Source organism: Anastrepha obliqua, chromosome 1, assembly GCF_027943255.1.
Source record: "Anastrepha obliqua isolate idAnaObli1 chromosome 1, idAnaObli1_1.0, whole genome shotgun sequence".
NCBI classification, from domain to species: Eukaryota; Metazoa; Arthropoda; class Insecta; order Diptera; family Tephritidae; genus Anastrepha; species Anastrepha obliqua.
In genome coordinates, this window is record NC_072892.1 from 35,771,571 (window position 1) to 35,785,918 (window position 14,348).

The 14,348-nt window shown below is 38.8% G+C and overlaps 1 protein-coding gene across 1 annotated transcript in view; it reads left to right on the forward strand.

Moving 5' to 3' along the window:
- Positions 1-14,102, forward strand: part of LOC129253183 (fatty acyl-CoA reductase wat) — a 94,333-nt gene extending 80,231 nt beyond the window's left edge. The window contains exons 4-10 of the mRNA XM_054891454.1: positions 2,467-2,579; positions 2,725-2,973; positions 3,397-3,652; positions 9,565-9,757; positions 9,871-10,110; positions 10,452-10,709; positions 13,900-14,102. Of these exons, the coding sequence (XP_054747429.1) occupies positions 2,467-2,579; positions 2,725-2,973; positions 3,397-3,652; positions 9,565-9,757; positions 9,871-10,110; positions 10,452-10,709; positions 13,900-13,990 (1,400 nt within the window). The 3' untranslated portion in view covers positions 13,991-14,102. The remainder of the gene's footprint in view (positions 1-2,466; positions 2,580-2,724; positions 2,974-3,396; positions 3,653-9,564; positions 9,758-9,870; positions 10,111-10,451; positions 10,710-13,899) is intronic.
- Positions 14,103-14,348: the final 246 nt, after the last annotated feature.

The following is a 14,348-nucleotide window of genomic DNA, read 5'->3' on the forward strand; positions in this document are numbered from 1 at the left end:
GGTATAATCTAAATAATATTGATCTCTCTGAGACCAATGTTTGCCGCTTTTGCGAAATGGACATAGAAAGATCAGAACATGTGCTTTGTGAATGTCCTGCGTTGGGCAGACAGAGACTTCATCACCTTGGTGGTATCGTAGTATCTCCATGCAATCTTTGGAACAACAAACCCAAAATTGTGCTACAATTTTTTAAAAAGCCTAAAAATCTAGGGTTACAAAAATAAGCCTTTCACAATAGATCAGCTCTGGTCGCAGTGCGTAATGGCCTTCTAATAATAATAGTAAATACTACTGAAGGTTGTTATTTGATCATTTATCAAGCTTGGAGCTAAACGTCCGATTGGAGAGAAAACATAGCTATAAATAGGCACTTCAAGCTTCTATTGAGGTTTTCGCTGGTAGAGATCGAGATTGTCAGTATCTCAATCCTGAAATGGGGTGAGCTATTTGCACATTGCACTGGAAATTTGGTTTCAGTTTTATATATGAGATGTACTTCATTCATCAATTGCTATTCTATCTCCTTTAAAGTAGTCCCCTCAGATATAATACACTTGTGCCAACGTTTTTTCCAATCCTCGAAACAGTTCTGATATGCACTTTTTTGTATGTCCTTGAGCTCCCTCAGCGATTCCGTTTTTATTTTCACAATCGTCGCAAAACGCCGTCATTTCATGGGTCTCTTCAATCTTGACAACAGGAAAAAGGCCCCAGGGGCCAAATCTGGTGAATACGCTGGCTGAGGCATAATAACGGTGTGGTTTTGGGCCAAATAATCTCTCACAAGCAAAAATGAGTGAGCTCAATTCGGGGCGTTTTTCTCGTATTGCTTCACGCAAACGGTGCATAACTTCAAGGAAATACTTCTTATTTACCGTACGACGTTGTGGTAAGAAGAAAATGGCCAAGGAATGGTAATCGAAGAAAACAGTGAGCAAAACCTTTACATTTGATCGAACTTGGCGTGTTTTTTTTTTCGAGTATTCTCACCGTATGCCACTGCCAACATTTCAAGTATTTTTAAGGACTTAACTCCATTTTTTACACAAAATTTGATGCAAGTTCTTTGATTCATTTGTTTTCGATAGCAGAAAATCGCCGAACATGCAAAACACTTGTCTTATTTATGCCTCTCACGAACAACTAAATATGCTCTATTGCTAAAACCCTAAACATATCTTCGAGACGAGTGTACCAATATAAAAATAAATAATAATAATCGAAAGTGGAATGTACGTATACCGGCGGAATTTGAAAATTCACCTTATTTTTTATACACACCTCGTACATCAATCTTTTACTCGTCTGTGCCCCAATATAACTACGAGGGCGGGTCAATAAGTCCGTGACTCTTTGTATTTCTGACCTCTTTACTGAAAAAGAAATACGGCTCCTGTCAACAGGCATCTGTCAGTTGACTACTGTCAAAATTTGAACGTGCTGCGTCAGTTAGTTTGTGTTTTACAGCTACCTTTATCAGACTACCCAGTAATTCACAGTCGACCACAAACGCAATCGTGTGACAACTTCACAGGAAGGTTTGGCGTTGTTTAATCGCAATATGGAGGAGTTCTTGCGCCGTTTTGTAACCGTGGACGAAACATGGATCCATCACCACACACCAGAGACAAAACAAGAGTCGAAACAGTGGGTTTCTAAGGGTGAATCGGCTTAATAAGCACACGAAATTCAGTTTTTTCCATTTTCTCCTCAAATTACTGGGTAGTCTGATAAAGGTAGCTGTAAAACACAAACTAACTGACGCAGCACATTCAAATTTTGACAGGAGTCAACTGACAGATGCCTGTTGACAGGAGCAGTATTTCTTTTTCAGTAAAGAGGTCAGAAATACAAAAAGTCACGGACTTATTGGCCCTCCCTCGTATCTGCAATTAAATGTGGATTGATTTAAAGTTCCTGCTGAATTCAGCACCTTACTAAGCAGGGATCTTTCCAGAATACCTCTCTTTGTCTTAGGAGCATTTACTCACATTCCCCTTTGAGGTCTGGTATAAATCTGGGTCGCTCTTTTAACTTATGCAGAACTGACTGGCAACTAGCGAATTTTAATGTTTCACTGTATCCTTTTATACGCGCGGTCCTCTCCACAAGGCAACTATAATTTGGTTCACATAACGGTTGTAAATAACAGCATAAAGGAATCGGTATAGATATATCCACCCAAGATAAACTTGGCACATGTATTCCTCCCCACCTAGATTCTAATAATTATTATTGAAATCGGATAAAACCATACCTAATTTTTATATGCTCCGTCCGTCCATCTGATGTTACAAGTTACAACTGTCAGCATCTCCGGGTATACAAATTTACACCGAATTTAGCCTTCCTTATTTATTTATCTTGCATTTGTACCTAAGACTACCTAATTTTTTTCACTATTTTAAATTTCTTCCATGTTGTAATCCTTATATGTATTTTTTCCATTTTTTAACTTTTCAGTTATAATCGATAAATTGCTGCGCGTCACCGAAGTGAGTCAAATCTATTTGCTTATACGCAGCAAAAAGGGTAAAGATGTTTATTCCCGCATCGAAGATCTATTCAATGATCCTGTAAGTACGAAGGCGCCACAACCTAATTCCAGTGCTTTAGTTTTCTTTCCTTGCAACACCTTTTTACTTTCGTCATTAATATTCTAAACTTTTCTTTCAATATTTTCATCTTTCATTTAATATTTCCCTCCCGTTTGCCTGGCAGGTGTTTGAGAAATTGAAAAAGTGCAATCCCAAGTATCGACAGAAAATCACCATCATCAGCGGTGATTGCTCGCTACCCGCGTTGGGCATCACGCAAACCGAACGTGAGCTAATCAAGGAGAATGTGAACATTGTCATCCATGGGGCGGCGACGGTGCGTTTCGATGAGAAATTGAAAATGGCCATTGCCATAAATGTGAATGGCACAAAGGAGATACTGCAGTTGGCTAGAGAGATTGTCCACTTGAAGGTAAGCTGACCATAATCGCACAAGGATACAACTAGCACACGAACACACTCGCCTGAGACATGCTGTGGAGTTGCTGCTAGAGGTTTTGCCATTTGTAAGCGAATCACAAAGCTAGTGATTGTATGTGTGGGTATGTGCGTTCGTTAACCTGGCTTTGTTATTAGGAAACGATTTCAATTTGCCCGTCACAAATACACCTACCTACGTATGTGTGCCATTTAGCTATCTATGCTTATGGATATGTCTTGGCATGCGTGTGTCTGTGCATGTGCGCTAACCAATTTATGTTTCTATTTGCTGCTTTGTTGTCGCATGTATCTCACTTTCAATTCATTTCATTTCAATTTCTTTCATTTCATGTTTGGTGCTGCGCTATGCCGCCTCCTCCTGCATTACCCACTTTGGTCATTTTCCTCCAACCAGGCACTCGTCCACGTTTCGACCGCCTTTGCTCACTGCAATCATCGCTATATACAGGAGCGCTTCTATCACAGCGCCATTACTGGTGAGAATGCCTGCAAGCTAGGTGAATGTCTCGACGAGCATACGCTCAACGCGCTGGCAGCGACCATAATCAAAGGATATCCAAACACGTACACATACACCAAAGTGCTAGCTGAGGATATTGTACAAAACTATGCGGAGAAATTGCCAGTGACGATATTTCGGCCAGGCATTGGTAAGATTTATTTAATGAAATTGACATTTCTGCCTCTGCAATAACAGCAACAGCTACAACTATGTACAGTGGCAGTAATGGTGACAGCAACAAAAAACAAGAAAAGCTATGAGTATGGCAATAACAACAAGAGGAAACCACAAAGCTAGGGAATTACGTTTGTTGTTGCTGTTGCCCAAAACACTTCTCGGAAGTACCAAGTAAGAGTTTGGTACGTTGTTCAAATTGCACAAAGTCGATTTTCTAGGTGATTCAAATGGTTCAGGTGACTCAGGTGGCAAGCACTAATACAAGTGGTAATCCTTGTATGGCAAATAGGCCAATTGAAAGTAATAACCTCGGACGATTTTAGCAAAAGATTTGATGGAAGGCAACAAGGATTTTCCCAAACGTTTACAAAACAATTCATTTGACAGGCGGAAGTTAAATAAGGATTTAGCTGGGAAAGTGAGAGCATTTTGTATTTGGCCAGTGGCATAAAAAAATTCGATTTCTGTGCTTTGCAAAAATGAAATTTCTAGAAGTGCTATTTGATATAATCTTCATTCGGATATGAATTTTTGTAATTTCAATTAAATGCAATTGCATGCACATGCGGGGGCTGCAACATACTTATACTAGGAGCCTGAGAATAATAACACTGATTTTGATAGGAAATGGGTTTGTTGTTTTTCTGATTCTCCACCTTTGTGTGCTGTACGCGTTCATACCATTTGTAAAGTTATTTTTTTTCATACCGCTTTCCAAAACTTGGTTTTTGAAGGCATCAGCGGCAGTTGGGCGGAGTCTTATTAATTAAAATTTTTGTGTGCCCGATAAGCTATTTATTTGAGTTTGAGAATTATCTTGTTTTTGTTGTAGCAGCATAAACATTAAAATAAAGGGTGTTTTTTTTAGAGGTTAGGTTTTCAAGATGAAATAAAACGCATATAATTTAATGTTATGGCCAAGAATTTAGCTTTATTATAAAGATAAGGGTTTGCCATTATGTTTTAAAAATGATTTCGGGCAAGTGGCCGCCGCGGCTGGCTCGAATAAATTCCAGCCGAGAGGCCCAATTTTCGACCACTTTTTGCAGCAATTTGGGCCGTATATCAGCAATAACGGGCCGAATATTCTCTTCCAAGACGTCAATCGTCTCGGGCTTATCTGCGTAGACAAGCGACTTCACATAGCCCCACAAGAAATAGTCCAGCGGTGTTATATCGCACGATCTTGGAGGCCACGCTACAGGTCCACGGCGCGAGATAATGCGCTCACCAAAAGTTTCCTTCAATAAATCGATTGTTGCGTTGGCTGTATGGCATGTAGCGCCGTCTTGTTGGAACCAAAGGTCGTCCACATCAACATCGTCCAATTCAGGCACGAAAAAGTCATTAATCATGGCTCTATAGCGCTCTCCATTGACTGTAACATTATGGCCGGCTTCATTTTTAAAGAAATATGGACCAATGATTCCCTCTGCCCATAGAGCACACCAAACAGTGACTTTTTGAGGATGTAACGGCGTCTCAGCAATGGCTTGTGGATTATGTTCACTCCAAATGCTACAATTTTGCTTATTGACATACCCATTCAACCAAAAGTGAGCTTCATCGCTGAACAAAAGTTTCTTGTGAAAATCGGGATCGGTGGCCATCTCGTTTTGGGCCCAAATTTGTACGATTTGCAAACGTTGTTCAGGTGTAAGTCTATTCATTATGAAATGGCAAACCAAACTGAGCATAAATCAAGTGACAGCTGTCAAAAAGACCATCTACGAAAAAAGTAGTGCCAACTTGAAAACCTAACCTCTAAAAAAAACATCCTATACATGTACAGGGAATGCTGCTGGAGTGACAGTCCTTGGCCGGACATAAACCCGGGTAGAACCAACTGTCCTGGGAACGTGTGGAGTTATAAAGTAGAAATAGTCGCTTCTGGGGGCTGACTTTCATCATTCCTCCACACACTTTGGCAGGAAAATTGAGTTTACCATTTGAAATCAACCCTTCTACATTACCCCTATACGTTGCAGCGAAATTTTCCTTACAACAATTTGCGGTTATTCGTTTCGTACTGCATCGAAAGTGACTAAATTTTGTTAGATTTGGTTCGCCTTGAAATACACTTACAAGCAGAATACCATTCAGTTTCCGGCTCTAACTTTAACTCGGCAGCCGCCCGGATCTTATAAATACTGTTTTGGCTGTAGCAGTCTTATAAAGTATCTGCAGGTTCACTAAGTCTTACTAAAGAGGTATGCCCAGGAAATCTCTTAATTTGACAGCGTTGGACTTGTGGGAGAGAGATATTAGTTATACCTTATGTATGTATGCTTATCTAAGTGCATTGGTTTTGCCATAATTGGTGAAGCGCTTTGCCTATTTTAAGTTCGGTTCTTTTTCAAGTTCTTTCGATTTACGCCACCAAATAGTGATACTATTGACATCGAACTTTCAAAAATTCCACCAAAGTTTGTTATTCCATCATTTTTCATAACTTACTGGAACCTTTGAGAATAACCAAAACGAGAGACTTGGCGACTGAATCATCTCAAACCGGGAGCGCTGCGATCACATCACTTGATGTTTTTTCAGAGGCTACTTCAAGGCTTGTCCTATGCGAACAAGCTAGTCGGTTTAATTGAACTCGAGGTCAAAATTCTGGAACCATAGTCTTGATAGTGCGACAAACATTTGCTCGAGTCATAAAATTTAGTCTCCCAGAAAGAAAGCTGCACTGCAAACGGAAGCGAGGTGGTAATTTCACCGGCTTCAAGTTATAACAGTACTCCCGTTCTATACACAGGCATGTTAAAACTTGTTGATTCAAATAGTAATTTTTTATCTTTTATTGACCTACTTCAGTGTTCTATAGGTATACTTATGTAATCACGGAAACGAAAGAGGTGTAAAGTTTCTTAGAAAATATGCCATACACCGGGAAAATCTCAAACCCTTCGGCGGGGATCCTCCCCATTTCATTACTACTTAGTACTTCTCTTAGACAAAAGTATTTCTCGAAAGCTAAAAGAAAGGAAATATTTAGTGTTAATTTTTGGGTCCAGTGTCTTCACAGTTACCGTAGTTTTGCAACCACTTCCACTACTTCGCAGCTATTTTTGAAGATGCTGCTGATAATTCAGTCCTTGGTTGAACATAAATTCTGTTCGTCATGGAGTCGTTGGTCCGACTATTATGCAGGAGTAACTTTGTTTCCTGAATCTCATTGCACAACTTGCTGCAGCTTAATGGAGTATGCGTCTATGAACAGTTGATAAGGATCGCGTAACTTAAAGCCGCTGTACGAAAGTTAGCTTTGAAAAATACTTGCTTTTACTCTCCAGTATCTCCTGAAAAAAAGTACGGAAATCCAAACTTTAATCCTATAGAAATTTCTGCAGCAACGTCGAAGAAATGAGGGAAACAGCAAGACTTTGTAAGTTCCTTCATCTAGACCGCTCAGTAAGGCTGGATTCCATTCGAACACCTGATGGTTCATACACCATTTCCAAATCGGAAACCCATTTTCAGGGTAGTACAAAGTGGCGCAAAAGTAACCTTGCGATGTTTTTTGGCTGTAATTAAAAAAAAAAATGAAAAACTTTGATTCTTCTTGTGGATTATTTTTATTTGGTCTTTTAATTTTTTTTACATCAAGTCGAGAATATGGTGTCATGTAAATGGCCGCCGCCACAGTTGATTGCCATTTGAGCCCTTTTTATGGCATTTTCCATCACTTTGGCCAAAACTTCCGGCGATAGGTCCTCACATTCTTGACGGATATTGTCTTTAAGAGCTACAAAAGCCTGAGGCTTGTTGACATAAACCCGCGACTTCAAAAAGCCTCACAAAAAGAAGTCTGGAACGGTCAAATCAGGCGATCTTGCTGGCCAGTGCAAATCGCCAAAACGGGAGATTAGGCGCCCGGGAAATGCATCCTTCAGCATATCGGTTGCGGCACGTGCAGTATGTGCCGTTGCACCGTCCTGTTGGAACCACATGTTTCCCAATCCCAATTCATCAAGTTGCGGCAAAAAGAACTCGTTGATCATTGCTCTGTAGCGCTCACTATTCACAGTAACCGTTTGGCCCGCGACGTCTTCGAAGAAAAAAGGTCCGATAACTCCTCCAGCGACAACAGCCCACCATACAGTGACTTTGAGCGGGTGTAATGGCTCTTCGTGGGTTACACGCGGATTTTCAGTGCCCCAGAAGCGTAAATTTTGCTTATTTATGTACCCGCTAAGTAGGAAATGGGTCTCATCACTCATGATTGGCTGTCAGCAGTTAACAGCTGATGCACCGTCTGGACTTTGTACGGAAATATCTTCAAATCCTGTACCAAAATTCGCTGTAAAGACCGTCGACTGATACCCATTTGCGTGGCACGTCGTCTGGTCGATGCCGACGGCGCTTCTCGTGTTGTGCCAGTCTCTTCGAGGCGAACGGCTAAATAGTCAGCAATTTTCCGCGTTCTGGAGCAGTGTAGCGTAACATTGTTTATTAACGTGTACTTCGCATGTGTTTACTACACAAATGTCAAAACAGAATTGACATTAGGGGCCAATCGCAAAATTTATAGCATTTTCTGATAGGAGGATTATTTTAGCGCCACCTGTTATAACACTCTCTGAAGTAGAGAGTGGCATGAACAATAACGGTAGCAACGGTGAAACCTCTAGGTACAGCTGGTATATTGCTAGTCGGATAGTGACAAAAGAATCGATAAGGTTTTCCTTGTCTTCTTCAGAGAAATTTAAGTCCCCTGCACCTGACGGAATATATCCAGCAATGCTTAAAAAAGGAGGAGACAGGCTGATTGAGGCCCTGAAAAGGATCTTCACAGCCTGTCTTGCACTTGGTTATATACCATCCCAATGGCCACACGTAAGAGTAGTATTTATTCCGAAACCAACTAAGGACGACTATTCTCCATCAAAAAGTTTAAGACTAATCAGTTTCAAATTATTCGTGTTGAAAAGTCTGAAACGAGTGGTGGAGAAACATATTCGAGTGGGAGTATTGCCGAGAAGTCCACTTAGTAGAAATCAACACGCTTACCAGAGTGGAAAATCATGTGAATAAGCCTTACACGATCTTCTTAGTAAGATTGAAGCCGGGCTGGAAGCTGAAGAATACACAATGGGCGTGTTCGCGGATATTGAGGAGGATTTTCATAATGCCACGTTCGACACAGAGTTAATCAAACCATTGTAAAATGGATATGTTTCATGCTCTCTGAGAGGCTGTTAACCGCTGGTGAGGACAGTGACGAACTAATCACCGTCAGGGTCAAGCAGGGATGTCCCCATGCGGGTGTTCTTGCTCCGCTGGTGTGGTGCTAGGTCGTAGACTCTCTACTAGCGGAGATGCAGGAACTCGGTTTTCATGTCCAAGCATATGCGGACGATGTCTGTGCGTTAACATGGGATAAACCCCTAATGAAATCCAAAATCGATGACTGGTGAGTGAGACAAGATCTTTCCGTTAATCCGAACAAAACAACCATAGTCTTCAGATAAAAGAAAAGAATTGGATGGCGGGTCAAGCAAGTCTTATTGGAAGTAATAGAGCCGAAAATAAAACGCAACGTGTTGCTTCACAGCTTTATTATAAACGACTAACTATAACAATATGTAACAGAATGAGAATAAGCAAGTTCAAAAAATAAAATATTCGGATTGCCTTTGCAGTGTTTATGTACTATGTTAGCTACTTTTTCAATACAAAGCCTTTCTATGGCTCGATTTTGATATGAATTGAACAACGTTGGCCAGGGATTTTAGTTTTTCATTTGGTAATCTTTGGAGCGAATCTAAATTTAAGGGGCATAACCCAACATTAGCTTTTGTGGGTGCTTAAAATTTTAAGTTTAATCAAAGTGCATGACTTGTATGTATATGCTTTCTTTCCTCCTCTCCCTGCCAGTTATCACCACCTACAAGGAACCCATCTCCGGTTGGATCGATAACATGTATGGACCGTGTGGCATAATAGTAGGCATTGGTTCCGGCGTGTTGCGTGTCTTCAGCGGGAAGGTTGACAACAAAGCCAACATCGTACCAGTAGATTTGTCGGTAAATGCGCTGCTGGCCAGTGCCTGGGATATAGCGCGTAACACGTAAGTCACGCAAACAAGTAACAAATATTTTTCGATATTAGTGCCTAAAAAACGTTTTCTTTTAATTATTATAATTTTATTAATTTTTAATTTAACGAATCTGTTCGTTATAGTTACGATGAACCGCCCATCTACAATTATGTGCCTGATGCAGACAATATGGTCACTTGGAAAGAGTATATGGAATATGGCTTCGAATATGGCTGCAATATACCGATGCGAAAATCCATTTGGTATCCACGCTTCACAATTGTACCCTGGCGTTGGCAATTTGTGATTTTGTCATTTTTCTATCACACAGTGCCAGCCATGTTTATGGATCTGTCCATGCTTGTCGTTGGAAAGAAACCAAGGTGCGTATAAAAATAATAAAACTTTCCGTGTAATCAGCGCTCGTTTTAGTTTGATGAGCCATGGGTTTATCGAATTTTCACTAAATCTATCTTCACTCAATCGAATTTTTTAATCAATCAATTTTCCACGCTTAAAACAAAAAATCGCAGCTAAGAAAAGTTAACTTAAATTTTTTATTTCTTTGATGCTCTTATTTTAATCGATTCCTTTACTGAGCAATGTCTTTTAAAATAAAAAAATCGAAAGCCGATTAATCGATAGAAATTACAAATTTATCCAAATAAAAAAATAACATTTCATGAAACATCCAACAAATTTTTATTTTATCTCCTTTTTACAGAATGTTAAAGATTTACCGCAAAATACACAAATTTTGCTCTGTGATGGAATACTTCAGTTCTAACGATTTCAAATTCGATAATAATAATGTGCGCGCGTTATCAGAGAAATTGGAAGGTGCCGATAAGCAGCTATTTGGCTTTGATATGCGCCATCTCGATTGGAAGGAACTCTTTCGAGTCAGCTTGGTGGGGCTGCGCCTATATGTGGTGAAGGATGATCCACGAAGTGTGCCGGAATCGATAAAACGTCATGAGCGGTGAGTTATGAGAAGAAATGACATACAAAGAAAGTATGAAGTAACAAAAAGAAGAGGCTGGCAACAAAGGTGAAATTGGTTAAAGTAAATTTCAGATTGGGAATGGAATTCTAAAAATGGTAGGAAAAAGAGAAGGAGTGGCAGGCGGGGAAGCGGCAAAACAGAAGAAATATTAGGAGAATAGGACATCAATTGAATAGAACAAAACGCTCATCTGGTGGAATTTGTTGGCTAAGATGGCACAGGTTAAGTAGATATTGAGGGTCCAAAGAGTTACCCCCAATGGAAGTAGTGGGAAGCTGTGAACCACTCCTACTTGGACACTTAACGCAATGCCAAAATGAGGCACTCGTAGACATCGTAGATAAAAAGAGCGCAGGCTGGGTTGTTATTGGACTGCGAAGCGCGGACTGCAGGTTTATTCGAAGCTTCGGGTACTCCAGCATTCTTAAAAAACTGCGAGTTCATCTATATACATGACGATGGATTAAGGGACTCAAAAGAATTTCACGGTAATCGCACTTTGTCGGCTGTACTCATCTATCGCGTGTTTTTGAAAGCTCAAAAACTTAAAATGATAATACAAAACAGAAATACTGTTAAAGTGATTTTCTTTTTTATTGAGATCTGGTAGATAATTTCATGACATGTCATTAGGCTTCAATTCCCGCACGCGCTGTATTTAATAGGTACGTAAGCCAAGATCCTTACGTAAAATTTTCCAAGAAATCGAAGGGCAGCTTGTTGGCCAGCTGACAACGACGATGAATTGACATTTCGCTGGCTTTGCTCAACAGTTTGCTCTATGAACGTTGATGATTTTAATTTATTTTTTTCAAAGTAAATTTCCACAATGTGGAAACATTGTTCTGGCGTTAAACGATTCATGATGGCTTGCCAAAACTTTTTGAACAGAAATGTCAACATAGTTTGCTATTATCCACTGTCAAGCCATAGTTATCGATGTCGATTATTCCCCTGCAGCTAAAAAAAAAGCACCCGATATTTATTGCGACACACACGAGCATAACTAACATACGAGTTCGTATGGTGCCGCTTTGTTAAGGGGTAACACCACTCTAGAAATTTCAAAAAAATTGATTTTTTTTTATAAGCTTAAAAAATTCTTTGAACCTTTTAAAATACAGAACAAAAAGTTTTATACGTTACCGAAGTTTATTTCATAAATATTTTAAGCTTTTAACCAAGCGTTAGTGACTGCTACCTAACGACTTCTCCAAATTTCCAAACTTTAAACGCGTTTTTCTCAAAACACGTTTTCTGAAATTGGCACGCAGCATAACTCAAACAATTTTAAATATTTTTAATCAGGTTTTTCACTACGTCTGAATAATAACCTTCTTAAGAGAAGAGCGTAGGGGATTTTCGATAGATTAATTTAAACGATTGTTATAATTATTTAAGTGCCGTTTTTTTAGTCCTTCAAATGCTTGCTAATTCCACAAAAATAAATATTTTTTAAATCCCCTACGTGTTTCTCTAGCTATTCTTATCTAGATTAAGAAAAAAAATGTTTCTTTGTTCCAGATTAAAATTTGCACCCTCTGTGCTGCGTGCCGCGGAGCTCCTTCAAGAGAAACCACATTACAAAAATGTCTCCAATGCCGCCATTTTGTAAAATTTTTCGATCAAACTTTGTAGTTTTGTATTTTAGTATATAAGTAATAACTTCCCAAATCAATCCCTTTCCTTCTATACAAAAAAATTCTTTAAAAATCGTGTTTATTTTACGCGTGTACAGTGGTGTTACCCCTTAAGTCGAAAAGTTAGGCGATGCCATTATGAAACTTGCTGTTAACAAAAAATACCCGAGATGTTTCACGAAAATTGCAAAAAAAAAATCTTTAACAAAAAGTTTTCACAAAAAATTTATTACAAAATTAAATGTTATCTTATAAAATTAAAACGAAAAAGTTTACGAAAATGTGAAAAAGAGCCAATAAAGTTATTTCACTTTAAAAAACCAAAATTTTCAATATGGAATAAATCACAAAACTATTCAAATTTTTTGCTTCTTATAATAGTCAATCCTACGCACAAGTAAATTTTTAGAATAAGTGACGATGACGTCCAAAGTATCTACCTGGATTATTCTCTATCATCTGATTCTATGCCATCGCACAATCTTTGATTTCTTTCAACACTCAGCAATAAAATTTATTCTCCAGAACAGTTTTAATTCTTGTATTTTAATGTCGGCGCCAGATCTCTAAATACAAGTCGGTTGCTAACGCTTGGCGAAAAGAAGAGGCTCAAAGTTGCTAGATCAATGCTAAATCGTTGTTGTTTCTTATAAAAATTTTTCAAACGGCGAGCAGTGGAATTTTGTAGCGAGCACAGAAGTCATGAATCGAAAGTGGCGAAAGTGTATCAGCTCAAATATGGGCCCATCCAGATAGACACTCATCGGATTAGTTACGGATTTTTTAATGGTTTATTTATAGTTACTCCTATTAAAATAGTATATCCCTTGAATAAATGTAATAAAATTACTGATGAACTCGCTAGGGTGGGGTCGGCAGCAGATTTTCACGGTCCAGCACCGTACTGTGGTATTCACTGGGCAAAAGCTGAATGCAGTGAAGAATGCAGTAGGTAAATATACAAAGAATTACCCACTGGGAATTCACACAAGAACTGCGTTAAGCCAAAAAGCTTCTAAGACCTTTTATCTACAATGGGGAACTGCATAACATGCGACAGGTCACTATTACTTAAATTCGCATCTCTCGAAAATTCTTTTTGGGAATGAGACAGAGTGCACATAGACTTTGTCTGGAGGATGAAACCACAGAGCATATCTTGTGCAACTGTATTGCCTAGGCCACGACAAGTCTGCACATCTTTCATTGAGATCAAATGGATTCGAATGAAATCAAGAATGCTTCTGCTGCAGATATCTTCAAATTTATCGGCAAGGCGGAAAATTTACTGATTACAATCCCGAATCTGAGGCAGGGGACATCTAGATTAAATATAACCTGATGTAAGACATTTAAGGTAGTAGCGCCAGTCAATAGGACTACTTCCGTTGGGTACAGAAGGTTATTTATAGCCCTTACTGCGAGTGAAAGGTCCGATAGCTCAAACCGAATAAATAAATAAAATAAAAATAATCTCTTTATTGATAACCAGTTGTTAAATATTTACTTTTCTCTATCTTTTTCAGTCTAAAAGTGCTGCATTATACGACGCTCTTCATTGTCTACTCGCTGGTGTTAGCGTTATTTTATAAAATTTTTAGTTATTTCCTTTTCTAGTATTTCATTTAGCATACCAAATTATTAATTAAAAGTATTTTCTAAATTTGCATGCAGTGTACAAAATAAAAATAAACAAAATAAAAAAAATATATAAAATTTTACATCAAAAGCTACTATAAATTTATACCTACAGATATGCAAAATTAACAAGCACATTAACGGGCTCCGAGTTCCGAAAATTGCGGGACTGTTGGGAAATTAAATTAATTTTAATAAATGAATGAATTAGTAATTTCTTACGAAATATATGAAATGGCGAAAGAAAATTCTCCTTATAAAGCGGGGAAGCAACACTGACTTTATGGTTTTCACAAATATGGATATTTTTGAATGTTTTTGCTTTTTTTCTTTCGTT